General features: G+C 41.5%; 1 protein-coding gene across 3 annotated transcripts; it reads right to left on the bottom strand.

Annotated features, from left to right (window-relative positions):
• Nucleotides 1-6,682: 6,682 nt before the first annotated feature.
• COPS8 (COP9 signalosome subunit 8) lies at nucleotides 6,683-18,774 on the bottom strand. 3 transcript variants are annotated; one of them, XM_061206166.1, is made up of 8 exons: nucleotides 18,622-18,774; nucleotides 17,487-17,557; nucleotides 16,264-16,312; nucleotides 14,923-15,055; nucleotides 11,586-11,693; nucleotides 9,405-9,467; nucleotides 8,403-8,450; nucleotides 6,683-7,676 (listed from the first exon to the last, which is right to left on the bottom strand). In XM_061206166.1, the coding sequence occupies exons 1-8, from the start codon at nucleotides 18,697-18,699 to the stop codon at nucleotides 7,597-7,599; spliced, it is 630 nt and encodes a 209-aa protein (XP_061062149.1). In that variant the 5' UTR covers nucleotides 18,700-18,774; the 3' UTR covers nucleotides 6,683-7,596. The 3 variants fall into 3 exon arrangements, with proteins under 3 accessions (XP_061062149.1, XP_061062154.1, XP_061062163.1); XM_061206171.1 differs by lacking the exon at nucleotides 8,403-8,450; XM_061206180.1 differs by lacking the exon at nucleotides 11,586-11,693.
• Nucleotides 18,775-18,998: the final 224 nt, after the last annotated feature.

Here is an 18,998-nt window from a genome sequence, read left to right as displayed (position 1 = left end):
ATTAATGTTGAAACAAAATTATCTAATCTAAGATTTGGGAAAGTTTCTATGAAGGGCCAGACAATAAATATTTTAGCCTTTGCAGGACATACAATCTGTCACAACTACTCATTTTGCTATTGTGGGTTGAAAGCAGCCACAGACAGTACACATACAAATGGGCGTGGCTGTGTGCCAATAAACCTTTATTTACAACAGGCAGTAGCCTGATTTTGGCCACAGGCTGTAGTTTGCCAGCTCCTGACGTCATCTACAGTTTATTCAGATTTCATCTACTTTCCAATAACGTGCTTTATGATGCACTTTTATTTGCTATAGCACTGCATTTAGTTGTTGTGCGCCTTTAGTTTCCTTTGAACTGGAACAGTTTTTCAAGTTTTCTTTGTTCTGTATCAGAAGACACATGAAAGTGGAAGTCCCTAGTTCCTTTTAGTGGAGATGCTTCTAGAAGCAATGACCTGAGGGCAGGTGTCATTGCTCTACTCTCTCAGGGGACAGAGCTTAGTCTCTCTCAGTGGATGGAATTAGGAGATATATCTATGTCCCTCTCTATCCATGCATCCATCCACCCATCCATGTATCCACTCATCCATGCATCTACCCATCCATCCATCCATCCACCCATCCATCTTAAAAACCAGGAGTTTATGCAATATCTCTAGTTCAGTCCAACATCACAGGATTCAGTCTAATGCTTCCTCTTTTCTATAACTGTAACTCCTCCGACAGAGGGAAAACTGGATCCCATTATCTACAATATACTTATTTGTTCAATCCTAGAATACACACAAAGTAGTTTTAGAACTGCTAACTTTTACTTTTGCAAAAAAGAAACCCACTAACTGGAGTTCAACATGTTTAAAGTTCTTTTGTCTTTAACCTCTGGACATATCTAAATAGCATGTTCGAAACCTACTTGAGTTACGTCCCTTGCCTTCAGGGCAGTTATGTTATTCATTTGAAACACAGACAGGGTCACTCCTCCTCCCCACCCCTCCATCACCATTTATATTATTTCTTCTTTGAATATGTGAAACATTAACATAATTCCAAAAGTCAGAACTGTACAAAAGAGAAGTGACCCTAATTCCCCAATTTTTTCTGTCCTTTCCATCTCATTCCTTCCCATACCCTGAAAGCAAACAATTCCATTATTTTCCTTTCTCTGTGTGTGCGTGTGTGTGTTTCCACTGAGGAGCAAATACAGGTATATTTTATTTCTTCTCTTACACAAAAAAATAGCAATACTCTAGGCATTTTTATGCACTTTGCTTTATTTTCCTTAACAACATAGCCTGAAAATCACTCCACATCAGTGATTGTCATCATCCTTTATTACAGATACGTAGTACTCCCTCACATGGATATACCATCATCTATTCATGTATAAGCAATTAGGTTGTTTCCAAATTCTTTACAATCAGAAACAATGCTGCAATAAATAACCTAGAGTATGTGTGTGTATATTTATATTGTGGGAGTTGAATCTTCAGGGTAAATTCCTAAAGATTAGTTGCTGGGATAAAAATAAATGAATATGTAGTCCTTAGATATTGCCAAATCCCCCTCTATAAAAACTGTTGCAATGCGAATTCCCACCAGCAAAGCATGAGAACCAATTTCCCCCGAGTTTCACAACAGAATGCAGTTAAACTCTTAGTTTTTGCCAATTGGATGGGTTAACTCACTGTTTCTAATTTGCATTTCTCTTACCAATAAAGTTGAACATCTATTCATGTTTAAGGGCCACTTTTATAAATTTTTTGTGAATTGTGTGTTCACGTCTTTTGTGAATTGTGTATTCATGTCTTTTGTCACTTTTTTCTTCCAATTCCCTCCATTTATATATTAGGAATATTACTAGTCCTTTATGTTGTAAATATTTTCTCTCAGTTGTCAGACATCTGTTTGAGTTTATTTTTGGCCATGCAAATGTTTTATTTTTAGGTAGTCAAATTGATCATTCTTTTCTTTAATCAGAATTGGGAGCCAGAGGCCTTTCCTCTGCCCAGGTTAAAGAGGAATTCATCCATTTTTTCTTCTAGTACTGGCATGGTTTCACTTTTTTACATCAAGATCCCTGATCTATCTGTACTTTATTCTTATGGATCTTTCTATTTTTCCAACGGCTAACCAGTTTTCCCAGAACCATTTGGTAAAAAGCCTACTTTTATTCCAGTGATCTGCGATGCCACCTTTATCCTGTAGTACATCCCTGCATCCGTTTGGGTCTATTTCTCATCTCTCTGTTCCACTCCACTGGGCTGTCTGCTACCCATGCTCCAGGGCCTTGCTCTTAGTAACAGAGGCTCTGCACTGTTCTAATGTCTGACAGGATAGTGCCCCCCCACCCATGGCTGCAGAGGACTCTCAGTTGTCAATTCTTGCTTGATTAGACTTAGTTTTAGATTTAGATGATACATTTAGAATTACATATTCCTGTTGCCTGTTGAACTGATTCCTGTAGTAGGAAGAATGGTCCAAAAGACATCCATATCCTAACCCCTGGAACCTGTGAACATGTTAGGTTACATGGTAAAGAGAAATTAAGATAGCAGATATAATTAAGTTTGCTAATCAGCCTATTTTTAAATAGATTATCCTGATTTCCAGGTGGGACCAATGTAACCAACCACAGGGATCCTTAAAAGTGGAAGAGGGGGCAGAAAAGAGAACCTGAGAGAGGGTAGTATGGACTCAGCCCGACGTTGCTGGCTTTGAAGATGCAGGAGGAAGGCCATGAGCCAAGGAATGTAGGCGGCCTCTAGAAGCTGGAAAGGGAAAAGAAACAGATTGTCCCCAACAACCTCCAGAAAGAACGCAGCCCTGCTGACAGCTGATGTTAGCCCATGAGACTCATCTCAGATTGCCAAACTACAGAACTGTAAGTGTATATACCCCTGCTGTTTTAAGCCATCAAGTGTGTGGTAATTTGTTACCGCAGCAACAGGAAACCAATGCAACCTTTTCCACAAAAAATTCTTCTCTATCTGTAATAATGCTTCTTGCCTTAAAGTCTACTTTTTGTAGTATTACCTAAGCTGCACCAGCTTTCTTTTAGTATTTGCATTGATGTATTTCTTCCGAACTTTTAACAACACAGGAAGATTGAAAGTTAAGTGTCTCTCGTAAATAGCAGTTTTCTTTCTTTTAACACTTTAGAAGTGCCATTTCATTGTCTTCTGGCTTTACTGTTGCTCCTTTGAAGAGAAAGTCCCCCTCCCCGCACCCCCATGCTTTTAATATTTTGTTTCTGGTTTTCAGTAGTTTTACTATGATGTGTCAGGGTGTGGTTTTTTGTATTTATCCTGTGTGGGGTTTTCTGAGCTTTCTGAGTCTGTGGCTTGATTTCTTTTATCAGTTTTGGAAAATTCCTGGCCAGTACTTCAAGTATTATTTTCCTTCTTTATCCTCTCTCTCCTTCTTGGATTCCAATTACTACATGGTCTGTCTCTGTACTGTGTACCAATGCTTTTCTGTGCTTCAGTTTGAATAGTTTCTAGTATCCTCCAGTTGCAGTTTTACTAATGGTTTACTCTAGTTTATGCTTACGGGTACCTCGCGACCCCGAGCCTTTCGTGTTGACTGAAGCCCAGCTCAGAGGACTGAAGAAAACCAAGCTGTACTCAAATGGTTTTTTGGATTTGGGCTGTTGACTTCCTACCTCCAAAAGTTTGGGGTCGGCCTTAAAGTTTACCAGATGGATAAACAGCAGTGTGGTTTAGCCCTCTCAAGTCCTGTTTTTAGCACTCCAGCCCTGTGAAAATACCCCAGTGCCACGGGTTGCTCGGTTCTTAGCAGTGGGACCAGCGTCAGCACACACCCCCAGGAAGAGGCTGCTGCAGATAACCTGCTCACGAGCCTCTCCGCTCTCAGACCTCAGCTCGTTCTTCAGGAGCCCTCCAATGCCCTTAGACAGGTTTACAGTTTATGCATCCCTCTTTCTGTAGTTCTTGGCACATTGTGGGCCTGCCTGAAAGTACTTCAACCAGGAGCAGAAATACGCATGTCCTTATCGCCATCTCCACCTCTCTTTTTACGTTATTTATTTAAGGAAAGTCAGTTCTTTGTTCTGCTCAATTCCCCTCATTCTAGATTTGGCTGATTGCTCCTTAGGGGGGTGTTTAACTTGTTCATCCGACTCCCACATTTCATGTAAATGAGCAGGTAAATCGAAAACCTTGATTAGATTCACGTGCATTTTGTGGGGAGCGGGGCTTGCTTTGACAAGAAAACTTATGGCTGATGCTACGTTTACTATGGCTCCACAGCAGGCCCACTTGTGCCACTGTTAGTGATGCTAAGCCTCCATGCACAGGTGGCTCGCTGCTCTCGATTCCAGGAAAGAGATGGAGAACTGGGAAAAGCAAAGTGAAGAAGAAACAGTCCAAGGCCATGCTGCAGACAGGCTGGTTACAATGGGCAACCAAAGCTCAATCTTCTTGGGGTCTTTTCAGGAACCACGTATAGCATGTACCCTGGAATTGTCTTCCTAAGACAAGGAAGGGGGTGTTTACTCACCATATCGTGTCCCCAGCCGCTGAAGAGCTAACTCTCTTCCCCGGGTTTGCAAGGGCAGCCCCCGTGGCCGTGTCAGAGTAACCCTCACTGGAGGTACAGCAAGGGGCCGTCAGACTACACCTGCGCGCAGCTGGCACTCTCGGTGGCAGCCAGAGCACAAAGATGGGCTGACTCTCACCCCGTGGTCTCAGCAGCCACTGACACTCATTCCCTAGATGCCTTACTTATTTCATTAGGGGCTGCAAAGTACTGATTTTCTATCTATATTTTTAGGTGGAATTCTTCCATAAAGAATTTCCCATCATTGGTTAGTTGACTACTTTGCAGGTTCAATTTTGTTACTTTGGAGATTGCTAGGGCATCAATTCATTGTTCTGAAAATTGATAAATAAGCAAGTGTACTTTCTTGTATATGATGAGGTTTTTCTAATATTATAATTATGACCTTGGGGTTAAAAATATAAACACATATACCTATTTTTCATGCTCAATTTGTCTCACGTTTAGCCAGTGGGAACTCCTTCAAATTGGCTTCTATAACCTTTTGAAAAACCTTACTAGCCTTTGAAACTTGAACCTAGGACATCTACCAGATATCTGTACAACTGTACAATCTACAATTTTATTTTTTTTAATTTTAATTTTTATTTATTTATTTTTGGCTGCATTGGGTCTTCGTTGCTGCGCGCGGGCTTTCTCTAGTTTTGGCGAGCGGGGGCTACTCTTCGTTGCGGTGCACAGGACTTCTCATTGCGGTGGCTTCTCTTGTTGCGGAGCACGGGCTCTAGGCGCACGGGCTTCAGTAGTTGTGGCTCATGGGCTCTAGCGTGCAGGCTCAGTAGTTGTGGCACGCAGGCTTAGTTGCTCCGTGGCGTGTGGGATCTTCCTGGACCAGGGCTCGAACCCGGGTCCCCTGCATTGGCAGGCAGACTCTCAACCACTGCGCCACCAGGGAAGCCCCAATCTACAATTACTGCCCCAGACCTAGTATTAACCATTTTGCAAATAAGTTCTTGTTCTATTTAGTTGAAAATGGAATTGAGAGACCACAACCTGGACATTAGTGGCTCTCATTGTTACTGGCTTGTAATTATTCTAGGCCTTTACAGATGGGCAGAGCTAGGAAATATTTACTGTTTAGAAAGAAAAATAAACCATATGAGGTTGTTGAGTCAAATTTCAGATTAGCTTCTAACATTAAGTTATGTAATTTCCAATTGGTTTTATCCTATAATATACTTTTAGTAATAATGGTAATTATTATCAAATAATGATAACAAGATAGTTTTTGAAGTTAACCATGAAACCATATTCAGTAGTTTGAGATTTTTTTGTCCTTTGTATGTATCCCACTGATAATGTAAAACAAAATACTATGAAATACTATGAGTCACCTGAAATAATTTTTTCTCTATGTTCGACTGTCCTCCCCTTCCATTTTAGGGAACCATTTTTATTAGTTTTTGGTTTATCCTTCAATGGCTTCTGCTTGAAATACAAGTAAATATGCATGGATGCACATTTGCATCCATTCACCCTTTCTTACCCTCAAAATAACAGTATAAACCCCCGGTACTTTGTGTTTTCACTTGAGATCACTTTTAGTACACCGAGATCTTCACTCATTCATGCATGCATGCATTCTACAGCTGCATGGCACCACCATACTGTATACTACTGTTTACTCAACTAGTCTCCTATCAATGAACATTTGGGTTGATTCCAGTCTATTAAAACTAAGACCCATGGATACAATTTGTCCTTAAACCTAGAAGTTCAAAAACTAGCAAACTAGCATTGTTACTTTCTAGGTATTGATCCTCTCTGATTTCTTGAATTTCCATTTCCTCAATTGTAAAACAAGAAGTTTTAACAACATGACTTATATCAAGGTTAAATAAAACATTAATTTAACAGGTATTTTCATAAATGTTAACAATAGCTGAAATAGCCAGTAAAGTCTGTTTAAAATGAGTGAAAAACATGAATCATGTAATTACCACTATATAGGTCATTTCTATTTAGTTAAGAAATTCGTAATTTAAAAGAGACAATGACAAACTAGAACACATCCACAGGAAGACAGGATAGTGAAACTTCTAGAAACTACCTTCGAAAAAACAGTTGAAGAATTCAATTAAATATTTATTGAACAAATGCAGAATAAATGAACTAGGGGGTGGTTTAAACCTGAAGATACAATAAACAACTTCAAATATTCAGAGGGCTGTCACACAAAAAATGAAAGACTTGTTCAGTATTTCTCCAAAGGGCAGAACTTGACCCAAGGGCTAAATATAAGCAACCAATAGGCTGCAGGACAGTCGTACAAAGTGTATCACTTACTAGCTTCTTTCCCAAACAATGCGTTCCACACTTAACGCTTCCCTTCTTCTGAAAGGAAATATTACAACTTAATACTTCTCATGAATGTCTTTAATAAGTCGCATTTTCACGGCAAGCCCTCCACTGCCAGCAATGGATGTACTCACACTCTCAGAAAGAAATCTAAAGTTAACAGCCTGGTTTACTAGGGAGACGGTCTATTGCTCCCCAGCTCTGTCTCAGCATTTTGTATTTGTAATTCTCAGGAGGGGAGAGAAGAAGAGCATATTCTCCAAAGGGGGTGAATCAGAGTCCCCAGCACTTCAGATACCGCCCCTGGGGACAGTCCTCCTCAAACCCCAGATGCATCACTGCAACTATCAACCTGTGGTAGAGATGGGAGTGTGCTGTGAGCCGGGGCAGAAGGAAACAGCTGACAACCACTGTTCTACACGAGGCAGGAGAGCTGCATTTTACGAGTCACTAGGAGATATAAACTGACTGCCTAATACTGACGGGCTCCATCCAAACTGTCAAATATTACAAAATGAGAACTGTTTCAACAACCATTCAGCATGTTTAAGGACAAAATATATATAATACACTTTATATTATTTACGTATTTTATCACATACTCAGTAAGGAATGCTGAGGTGCTTAATCCATCCAATAAAATTGAAAATAAAAATTTTACATTTTTCTGCCAGTATTCAGGATGCTGAAGGCGGATCTTGAACTCAGAATGGTAAGTCAGTTTTCGAGGAAAGCCACGTAATCGGTGAGTCTGGCTAACTGCTGTTCATTGGGGATGGGCGGGACGGGGGCAGGCTCTGAGCGGTGGAGAGAGAAACACACTCAAGTCAGACACCAGGGCCACAGATCTTTGGTACTGCCACCCCCGCCCTCCAATGTCTTTAATTTAACAATACGGAAACTTTCTTAGCTTTGCCTTGATCTTGGACATTTAAAAAAAACAAGCCAAGCAGCGTCAATTTTTATGAGTAGTTTTCCCAAACTGGGAGCAAAGGCATGTCTGGCTTTGCTGTTACTGAAGTTTTCCACGCGAAGGTTAAAAATACTTTTAACAGGTAATCCGTCTACCAAGGGAACATAGCTCTTCTTGGAAAGACCCTCCCCACATGACATTTACTTCCATAGTCACCTAGTGCTAACCACATGCCAGGCACTCCTCTAGACTACTCAACTGTCAGTGAACAAAAAACCCACAACGGACCCCCTCCCCCAAAAGTTTCCTTCTAACTTTTAAGCTACCACGTGTCAGCCTGGGGCCGTGTCTGCGTCAGTGCTGGTGAGAAGCTCGATCACGCCTCCCCTACAGGACACCCTGCAGCCAGGCCAGAGGGGATCACTACCTCCAGGTAAGCTACAGAGGGGAGCCCACATGTTCACGGTTGTAACCAGATGTACTATTATAAATACCAAGTTAGGATTTCATCCCTTTGTTTATAAGATTAGAGCTAAGAAAAATAAATACTACAACAGCAAACAAGAAAAACAATGAAACAATTTTTAAATGAGCATATGAAAATACATACCTGAAAAGGGAATAAACCTGTTAAAGGAAACATCCAGGGCCCCTGCAACTAAATAAAATGTAGAGCCCAATTTACAGAAGTCACTGTAAAGAACCTTCACATAGAACATGTCATTTTTAATGCAGTGGCACTGAGACAGAGACAACAGTTGCGTTCTGTTCTATCACGCTGGTTTTTACCGCAGCAGTCCTCCTCGCCATCTAGACTGACGGGGCCCCGTCTCATCACCCCTCCGCACCCTCGCAGGTCTGCACACGGAGGTTTGTGCACCACTTTACCGCGGGGTCAACAATGCCTAACGACAGGGATTCAGAGCAGACGGAAGGAGCTCTGGGGCGAGGCAGATCAGAAGGTTTACGGGTGTGGGCGCTGAGCCCAGCTCTAAGGACAGGGCAGGAAAGGCCACTCCTGGTGAGCAGGAGGGAGTGGCGCCTCCTTGCAGGAAGGAACGTGGCCCATTTCAGAGAGGAAGGCCGAGGGACCAGGAATTCAGGTGGAGACAATGAGGACAGGCCAAATCATTTAAGGCCTGTAAAGGCCAGAGACCTTAATTTTGTGAAAGTTAAAGCCACTGAAAATCTTGTTTAGGAGAAGAGTCTATGTGTCTACAGCATGAGGAGAAAAGGGGAATTTCTGAATATTTCAAATATCTTTTTAAAAGGCAATAGTTTAGATATTAATAAGCAGTTAGAAATGGCCCCATAAAAGAACGAGAGATTAATACTTATTAAAAATTAAGTTGTAATAAGGATTATGAAACACTCACATAAAATAGTTTATGTATGAAGTACATTAAAAAAAAAATTAAGGTAAAACCAGGTGACCTTTAAGATCCCTTCTACCCTAAGTGTCCATCCTATATCTGTATTTAACATGAGTCACTCTCATTTTGTTATTAGTATAGCAGAATTTTATATCAAATTATTCAAATTCAATGCCTGAAAAACTTCAGTGATCTTACAAGAGTTCAGTGCTGCAAGATGGACGAAGAGCTCCACCTACCTGGCTTTTTGGGCATGACCATCCTTGTGGTGGAGTCGGCCTGCCATCCTTGTTCTAGGATACCTAAAAATGTGTATTTAACACAGAAATGAATTAAAAAAACCAAAAACTTTTCATTTACAAGATTCACAATCTGTCAATGACACTACTTGAATGGGAGACCTGACGTGTGTAGATTAACCTGTAATGTGTATTTTTACTAGAAGGGTATACTAGAGACAGCATTCTCATGGGAACTTATTTTTGAAATATTTCTGAAACATGTATGATTTTATTCTATCAGGCTGATATAATCACTAACAGATGATCAGTTTTCTATAATATATATATATTATAGTATTAACCTGATCAAACCTTATTAAACACAGACATAATGAAGACTTATTTAGTATTTTCTATAATCATTACATCAGTAATAACAAAGACGATGGTGATAATAAAAACAACAGCATACACACACAACACAGAGGGCTGGCCAATAGGTACTGTGCTAGGTGCTCTTACAGGGATCACTTTACGTAATCACCACAACAACTCTGTAAAGGGGACATATCACCATAATTGAACAGACGTGGAAAAGGAAGTTTAGAGAATTCCAGTAAATTGCCTTAGGTCACATAGCTAGCATGGGGAAGGGTACCAGGATTCACACTCGGTCAGTTAAGAGTATGGACTCTGGGATATACTATTTATTAGATAATAAATTATGGATCAATTTCAAAACAGTCAAAACAAATAAATGTTTGTATTAGTAAGTAACAGTATGATTTACTATAAGAACGTTCATTAACCTGCCGTCTATGCGTCTAGAATTGTGCTAGGCCTTGGAAATTTATAATCTGTGGTGCTTAATGGAGCTCATATTTTGACTGGAGAATCCAACATATCCATCATCGTAAAACAACGCCACAAGGCACATGCAGTACTAATATTCTACAGAAATCTAGCAAGGGGAGGGGACAGTTTGGGCATGGCCTGAAAAGTGAAAATGCAAAAGCACGTTTGGAAACCAGTGGCTAAGAGTGGGGTGCAAGCACCTAGGTTACTGTTAAGAAATGGTGAGGGAAAAGTTGGGCTGAAAAGGGATGCTGGGGCGAGACCACCTTCACCACGGAAGAGTGAAACAGGGATTTCTAAATGCGAGCTCCAGACCAACTAAAACTTCCTTCCCTGAGAAAACCCGCCAACCAAACCCTCACCTAGCCAGTGCTGATTTTCAAAGGAAGAGAAATAATTTAAAGACGTTACAAAGTTTAAGCTCAGAATTATGAATATAATGTTACCCACCTGGCACGTTTAGAAGAAAATAACGTGCACATCCTTTATTTTCTTGCATCTCACGTTTTCTACCACTTGTAACAACTATGCTGTAACCTGGGGCTCAGGTGTGGGAATGTTATCGAATGCTTGACTCTGTACCCCATTCGCTGCCTTTTTCTTCCAGTAACTCACTGTTCTCACCACCTTCCTTTTCCCTCCCACTCTTAGTCAACAGCAGCTCTAATTTTTCCTTCCTGGGCATCAACTTGGAGGGCTCACTATCATTTAGTAGGGCTCAGGAGTTGATCAAAGGTCTTAGAGATAAAAGTAGAAAATATTCAGGGGTCAGACCATGGGTACCATGATAAGAAATAACTACAGGAACATTAAAGAAGCTCCATAAGGAAAGAGCTAGAATAATCACATGCAACAAGCGTACATCTCAAAGACACAGTCAAATTTTAATTTCATAAAAATGGCAAAGTACTCCTTTACAAAGCTCCTGTTCTAAGACATCTCTAATTGGTGCCTGTCTTTGGCAAAAAGTGCTTTAGTAAACACAAACCCGAAATGTCTTATCCACACGCATAAGTCAAAAAAACTCTATGAACCAAAAAGTTTTCTTCAACTCACATGGTGGCGAAATCTGATGTGAACCCCCGAGTCTTATGTACACTCTTCCCTCACGCCAACTGTGTGGAAGTTTGCACTCTGTGCTGCCTGCAGAACTACGACTGGGCTTGGCCACAAGGTGCTGGTTGCCTGGGGTTTGTGCAGTGCAGGTCTCCTATCCCCTTTCTAAAGAACACACGCAACCTAAACTCCAAAACACATCCTGTTCCAATGGTTTCAGATAAGGGACCGTGGACCTATAATTTACACTTCCGTTTTCCTTGAAAGTAAAAAGTAAGCCCCAAATACCTTTCACAGCCTCTTCCACGGGAAGTCCAACAAAGGCTGCGAAATCGTCGGCGATGATGGACGTATATGCCTGAGAGACCAGGGCGAAGGCTCGCCTCCGGGTGGCATCTATTGCGGGAGGGGAGGTTTGGCAAACAGTGAACCACAAGAGCTGGCATGTTTGAGACACACAATTAAATTCTTCCATCACTGTCCTTGTCCCAATTTGATAAGCACGACTACATCAACCTAAAGATTTCTGTGTTTACAGGTACAGCTGCAGGCGCCTAACATGTAAGAGGGGCTCAAATACTGCTGAATAAACACATGCATTTCTTATACTTCCTCTTAGGTCAAAAAATCTCAGGTGACAATAAAGATTACAAAGATGGAAAAAAGTTAATATACACACGACTCCAGCTCTAAGAAAATTTCATTTAAATTTGGGATACATTGGGGATGTCTATTTCAAAATTTTTCTTTTATCTCACTTATAAAAACTAGAATGAATGGAGCAGAAATTACCTAGTCCCATAATTAGCTGTCCTTTCTCATCAGGGCCTCTGATATAGGACCACACCTGGGAGTTGCAGAGCAAACCCTATAACTAGAGCACCTTCCTAACTTTCAAGTCTACTCTGAACTCTTGCCGTCATTCAGGGGCAAATCCCGAATGCCTGAGCCTCACAGAAAAGGGGCTGCGAGCAATTCCAGCAGCAAAACCTCCTCCCTGGAGACCACATGTGGGATCCCCCCCAGGCTTAAATTTCCACGTTAAATAACTCAGGAATGAGGCAGAGACAACAACCAAACGGTAGGAAGTGGAGCCCAGCTGGCCTGTCTTCCCGCCCACTGCTCCCCGAGTAACACAAAGGATCCGCCACCTGCCTTCAACATGCTCAGGAAGTATTCTGGGCTTCACTTTCCACACTCAATAGGCAAGTGTCCACGTACAAGACGGCCCTGCAACATAAGAACATCCGCTCTCCACCCCTGGGACACCGCCTAACAGCCACACCAGTCCCCGCAGACACACTTTGCTCCAAAGCAGCCTGCTGGCTCTCAGAGGAGCCTTACACCTTCTCATCCCCGGGCGCTGGGTTTATGCTGCTGCGTGGTCTGAACCGCCCTCCTCTCTTCTAGTCCTAGGTCTGTTTATAAACTCTCCCTGTGGCACTGGAGTCGCTGCAATCTCCACCCTTCTCTGAACTCACAGTAACGTTTACTTATTAACAAGCAATCTTTTACCACCTATGGTGTACACCGCACCCCTCCCCACCCCATCATCTCAATTACAACCGGAACTTCTCTACAGGAGGGCTTTTATATCTTTATATCCCCCAAGGGGCCCAGCATCTCTAAGGAAGTATGTGCTGAACACAGGCTTGTGGAAGGTCTCACCAGGACCCAAGTGGGCCCGACCCCAGCCTTAGGCTTTGTGCTCCCAATCTGCCTTAAAAATCGCGGACGGTCAATCACGTTTCGTCATTTCTCACTGAGGCTGACACCCTCCCTGGCTTTCACTGAGCCACTGTTTGCTCCTCTTCCAATTCCTTCCTTCTTGCTACCAGCTCTCAGCAAACGACCTTAAATCAGACTTGTAATACAGCTTAGAGATAAAGGAACTTTTTCTGTTCAAGGCTACAGACATTCAGTGGAAAAGAACCGAGAGCAACAATGAAAGAGGAAAATACAAGTGTGCACCAAAAACTACATTCATTCGGTAAGCTTGCCTATTTTAAAAACACTCACTCTAGTTCAAGTACTCTGGTCAGATTTTCAGATTTGAAAAAGATGGGGAACAGAACAAGAATAGAATGTGAATGAAAGAGAAAAACAGAATGGAGAGAAGAGAAACACACAAGGGGAGGCACAGCAGACTGCCAAGGAAAGCAGAAATCAAGGCTCAGTGATCCACAGCATCAGTTAGACACTCAGGCGGCTTTTAACCTCTCAGCACGAATGAATCTGACATCTACATTCTCACCAGTCACTATGTGGCCCGGGAGATCTATGAGATGTGTAACCTCAGGAGGGCACACATTACAACGACAAGCTGGAAGGTGGAATAAGTTGAGCTCGCACCTCATATTGCTGGCAATTCATCCTGGGACGGTCCTGGGGAGACCCTAAGAGAATGCTCATTCTTTTGTTCAACAAATACTTAAATGTGCCTATTATCTACCAGGAACTGCCAACTGCCGGCACTGGAGACACAAGGGAAGGTGAGCTTGCTGTCCTTCCCAACCCACCTCTGCCCTTAAATTCCAGGGCGGATGGCCACCCAGGCCTGTGGCACCTGGGCTCCCTTACTCGGTGAATGGGCTTCTGCAGGGCAGGGAATGTATTTCCTCTGCCCCTCCCTGTCTTGCTCTGGCTGAAGCTCTGTATCCCAGCTCCTCAGGGCTTATGCAAAGAGGTTAAGGCTGTTTCCAGTGCGAAGACCCGAAGCTGCCCCGACCGCACCAGTGCAGCTCAGTAATACTCCCCACACCTCCCTCCCAGCCAGCTGCTGGCCCCGGGCTCCCGCTCATTTCCCCCACGCTTAAAGTCAGTGTCTCCTGTTTTCTCACTCACACTGCTCCGCTTTACCACGCCAAGAACCAGGCACACCTCAGAAGCAATCTCTACCTCCTGCCCCCTGCAAAGCTGACACGCCCCGCCAGAGTGACGAGCAATTCTCAACAACTTCGGCTCGCGGACGCCTCCAGAGCAGAAGGGCGGACAGTGAGGGCAGCCGTGACCAGAGGAACAAGGCAACGAGAAGCAAGGGTACAACAACATACAAGAGGGGGAGCCAAGAAGACTGGACGCAAACGCTGGGGGCGGGAGAATGGAAAGAGAGAAGCACGGTGGAGTTTTGTTGCAGGATCAGTGCTATGTCGCACCAGACTTGCAATCTTTCAGCATGATTAAAAAAAGTTCGAGCAGCTGCGTACTGAACTGATTAATCACAAATCCAGAAGCTGGAGACAACCCCATCAAACGCTGAGGTCCACAGAGTCCAAAGCAGTCTCTACTTTCAAACATGCGGGCTTGAAATCTTATCCAACTCATGACTTGGACTTACTAGAATATTACATTTCATTTCATTAGCAAAAAAAACACCTCTTACTGACACGCAACTTCACTTCTAGAATTAAATTAATAGACAGTGAGGCCCTCAGCTGCCGATATAAACTCAAGCAACGTGAAATCAAAGCATGATTACAGCAAATCTAAAAAAGACTTCTGAAAACCCTACTCACCTAGCAGAGAGTACCTATTTTCACACACATTATCGACTTACTTCAACACCCCGGCACCTCAGGGGAACAGGTCTAGTCTGACTTAATTCTGAGCCACAAAGAAACACTACCTCTAAGTGCCTCCATGATTGGCTGGACCGTCTCAGACCACGGGTGAGCGCTGATGGTGGTATAGATCCCGGGGAAATCTCTCTGCCAGATTCTTTGTCCTACCGACCAAATTCCCCCAAGTTCAGAATTTGCCTGCAATAAATATCATTGCCTCATTTGAGGATATTCACTCTGCACACATACCAACAACTGTATCTTAAAACATAATTCAACATTTCTTTTAAGAGGTGTAATTACTTTTTCAGCCCAACCACTGTCAAAAAGATTTTCAAATGCTTTGAACAGTACTGTAGAATTTATTTGCATGTTTTATTATAACAGAAAATTAAGGCATGAGAAAGTAGTCCAACAATATTTCACAAATAAGTTTAGGAATTAGTTATCTGACACATTGTTTTTTGAGGATATACATTTACTTACATTTCATATATACTTATGTATAATATACAGAACATGTACTAATCCACATATACGTGTACATAAAATACATGTATCTATTCTTACGGCAAAAATAGTAGCAAAATGGCTAATAATATAGACTCTCAATCTAAGATGTCATAAAATGTAGCCTAAGGATAAAGTTCCCACTAATATCACTGAAACTGTGCATCTAATTTACAGCTTTATTTTAAACCAATGAAGCTGGAGGAACATTCCAAACTTACTTAATAGAATGTAGAGGAAAGAAAGAGAGTATAAATGCTAATCTGATCTGCTGCTGAATATCAATAATGAACAGAGGAATTTAGGTGAATTCTTATTAATGCTCTGTGAATGTACAAAAAATTCACTTCACATTTATGCTAGACACAGTGAATCACCTGAAATTAAAAATCTACTTCATTCCATCTTGGAAGAAACTTTTAAGTGAGTTCATCTATTCTCACATGAAAAACAAGAAATCTAAAATCCTAATTAGCAAAAATAATCTTAATGCTCTGAATAATTATTATTTTTAGAGTGTTCTTGTAAATAATACTAGTTGCAAAATAAATACCATTATAGGAAACTGCACAAATCAGTTAAAAAAAAAAAACTAACAAACAAAAATCAAACTTTTACCTAAACTGACCCAGTTGTTTATTACGTGAAGTGACACTTCTACGAAGTGTCTTAAGAAATCTGATGAGCAGGAGTTGAGCACAGATTTCTGTACCATCCAAGGGAAATGAAAATTTCCGATTAAAGGAATCTGTAGATCTATTCTTAAACTTTAATACCAGTTTAATAACTATTTCTGTGATCCACATGAAAAAGAAAACAGAAACTTTTAAGAGATTGCTTTTGAAATGAATGTCATTACTATATTAAAGTAGTAAGGTATATTGAAGACTACTTACAGATTTTATAGCAGGTGGTATTCTTTTCCAAAGATATCTTGCATTATTCCTAATTTACATCCCCCCAAGAAAGAATAAGCAATTAAAAAAAAATCACCTCCGTAAATGTTTAAAATTCTAGATCCCAGAAGTATACTTTAAAATACTCTATAAAATACAGAGCGAAATTCATATAATGAATTTATCCAGAGGAAGTAACAGTGGTTTTCCAGATAAAAGACATGAAATATTTTTACCAAAGTAATGTTTTGCCATTTTTAGTGAATTTTTTTATTAATAATACAGATCTTAAATTGAGGCAACACTACAAAGACTTAAACAGAACTGCCTAAATAATTTATTCATATATAAAATAACCAAATTCATACACTTTCAGGGTCCTGGCATTCCCTGACAATATACACAGTACACAATGCTTTTCTCCTTATCATAACCCCTCATCCTACTAGTGGATATAGAGCCACCAAAACTTCAAGGTTTTTTGTTTTTTTTTTTTTAAACAGTTCGCAAGCTTGAATGACATCAAGCATATGACGACAGATTATAAAACAGGAAACAGATAATTTATATGCTACGTGAATAAAGAAAATCTCAGTTTAGTTTAAAAGGTATGAAATGAAAAGGTTTAGAAGAATTTAAAACAAAATCTAACAGTAACCGTCAGTGGGTTGCAGAACTACAAGGGGCTCTTCTTGTACAACCGTACTTTCCGACTTTTCTTCAACGAACGTGAATTAGGAATAATTAAAAAACAAAAACCTTTCAAGAATTGTCATACATGTTAGTAACAAATTCCTCTTAGTCTTCTCAATCTTCCCTTTCGGTTTCTCTCAGTCTCAATAGAGACTGTGAGTTAAGTACACAGTTTAAACAGTTAAGTAAACTTTACATGTGAAGTTAAGTAAACAGAGATCATAAAAGACAGAGGTTTTATAACAAGAGAATAAAGAAAAGATCAATAGATTTAAAGGAATTTACTGACAATGCAGTTTCTCATAACAAATTGGAATTTTTTTACAAGGTATATGTAACACAGGTGTATTTTAAAATAACTCAGCCTAATCATAATTTTTTAGGTCATGATTCAATATACGAAATAAACATATTAAGTATTACACTAAAAAGTATAGTTCCTTGTGCCTATGCTTTAGTGATGGTACTTCAATGCAAGAATAATTTCTTGAGGATGATGCTTCTCTTAGCTTTAGGTAAAAGGTACTTACATGTCATTATAAAGCAAATATAAAGCTAGAAGCTGACCATACACTGGGGGTGTAGCAATTCCTCCTGGAGCCTGTAAGGTCAAAAAACAAAAGAAAAAAACCTCATTTATTCTTATACTTTTATATTTTTAAAAGTATTTTCTTACCTCATCTAAAGAGTAAATACATTTTATAGTACTTACTATTACAGATGGAGAAACAGCTTAGAGAAGTATCTCACACTAAAAACCCAGAGTATTAAGTTTAGATCTGTCATCAAATGTGATTTCTCCCCCTCTGGGCCTCTGTGTCTTCATACGCACAAGAGTATTTAAATGGGATCCCTTTCCCAGTTCTCAAATTCTTATTTAAATAGCCTCACTATTATAGGAAGTATTTCCAACAGATTCCTAAAGCAATATGATTCTGCCCATTATACCAAATACGTTGAATAGCTACATAAATGTGTAATAAAGAGAAAAACATCACAGCTGAGTTACAAAGACACTACTCCCCTCATTCAATTTTAATTCATTCAGAAGACATCTATTAAGTGTCTGTTAGTGAGCGGCTGCTTCTTGGCAGTTGCCTCCTTTGGTTAATTAGCTTTTTATACCAATGCTATAAATGTCTTTAAGGGCCTTTCTAAGAAAAAAAGAAACCCTTAATTACTTTAGTAGTTGCATGATATAACTTTCACCTGCCCGAATGAAAACAAACGGTAAGCTTCAGTGATAACAGGCGACTTAAGAAGGGCTTTCCGAATTAATAAAAGGTCACAATGATCACATCTTCTTGGTCTGTGTGATGCCTGCACAAACGTCTTTAATAATATCCACATTCGCCACCTCCCCCCACAATGGGGAGGAAAGAGATTTAGTTTAATACAAGAAGCATAAAGGATGTTAGGAGCAAAGATGCACAGCGTTTTCGGGCTCACTAGCTGAAGACAAACAACAGAAAGCTCCGAGCGAGTTGGGGGAGGCCAGGCCTGGATGCTTCGCCTTCGGAGCAGGCCCCGGCGGCCCGGACCCCACACGCCCAGCGCCCGCGCCCGCAAGGGGCCGGCCCCAAGCCCCCCGGGGCCCCAGGCCCCGTTACCCTGGAGACCGGCGCGGCCCGAAGCCACGCGCGACCCCACGAGGCGAATGGTTACCTCGAGCTCCTGGTTCTCGCACTGATCCAGCAACTTTCTGAAACTAAAGGAACTTTCCGCCATCACCGCCACTGGCATTTTCCCGGCCGGTCCCGCCACCGAATCTCCCCGCCGAGCCGGACCTCAGACTGTCCCTCGGGGCGTCGCGCCCGCGATGACGTAAAAGCTGACGGTGCCGCCGAGCGCCCATGCGCAGGCGCCTCGTTGGTTCCGCCGCGTCAGCAGACATCCCTGCGGCCGGGAGGGTATGCCACCGCTCTGGCCGGCGCTCTCGGTGCTCTGGAGGACTGGCCCGGCCTCCAGGGCAGCCGCTTTCTGAGCGCGCAGCCAGAGCCGGGATGGGAGGGGTTTTGTGCATATTTGAGGACGATTAGACG

The sequence above is a fragment of the Eubalaena glacialis genome, chromosome 1, assembly GCF_028564815.1.
Source record: "Eubalaena glacialis isolate mEubGla1 chromosome 1, mEubGla1.1.hap2.+ XY, whole genome shotgun sequence".
Classification (NCBI taxonomy): Eukaryota; Metazoa; Chordata; class Mammalia; order Artiodactyla; family Balaenidae; genus Eubalaena; species Eubalaena glacialis.
The sequence above is the reverse complement of the archived record's forward strand: the minus strand, read 5'-3'. Positions and strand labels throughout refer to the sequence as shown.

Coding starts and splice junctions, on each gene's coding strand:
- COPS8 (XM_061206166.1), bottom strand. CDS start 18,699: ATGCCAGTGGCGGTGATGGCGGAAAGTTCCTTTAGTTTCAGAAAGTTG. Junction 17,558..18,621: donor GCGAGAACCAGGAGCTCGAG/GTAACCATTCGC, acceptor TTGACCTTACAG/GCTCCAGGAGGAATTGCTAC. Junction 7,677..8,402: donor CAGGTTTATTCCCTTTTCAG/GTATGTATTTTC, acceptor TCCACCGCTCAG/AGCCTGCCCCCGTCCCGCCC.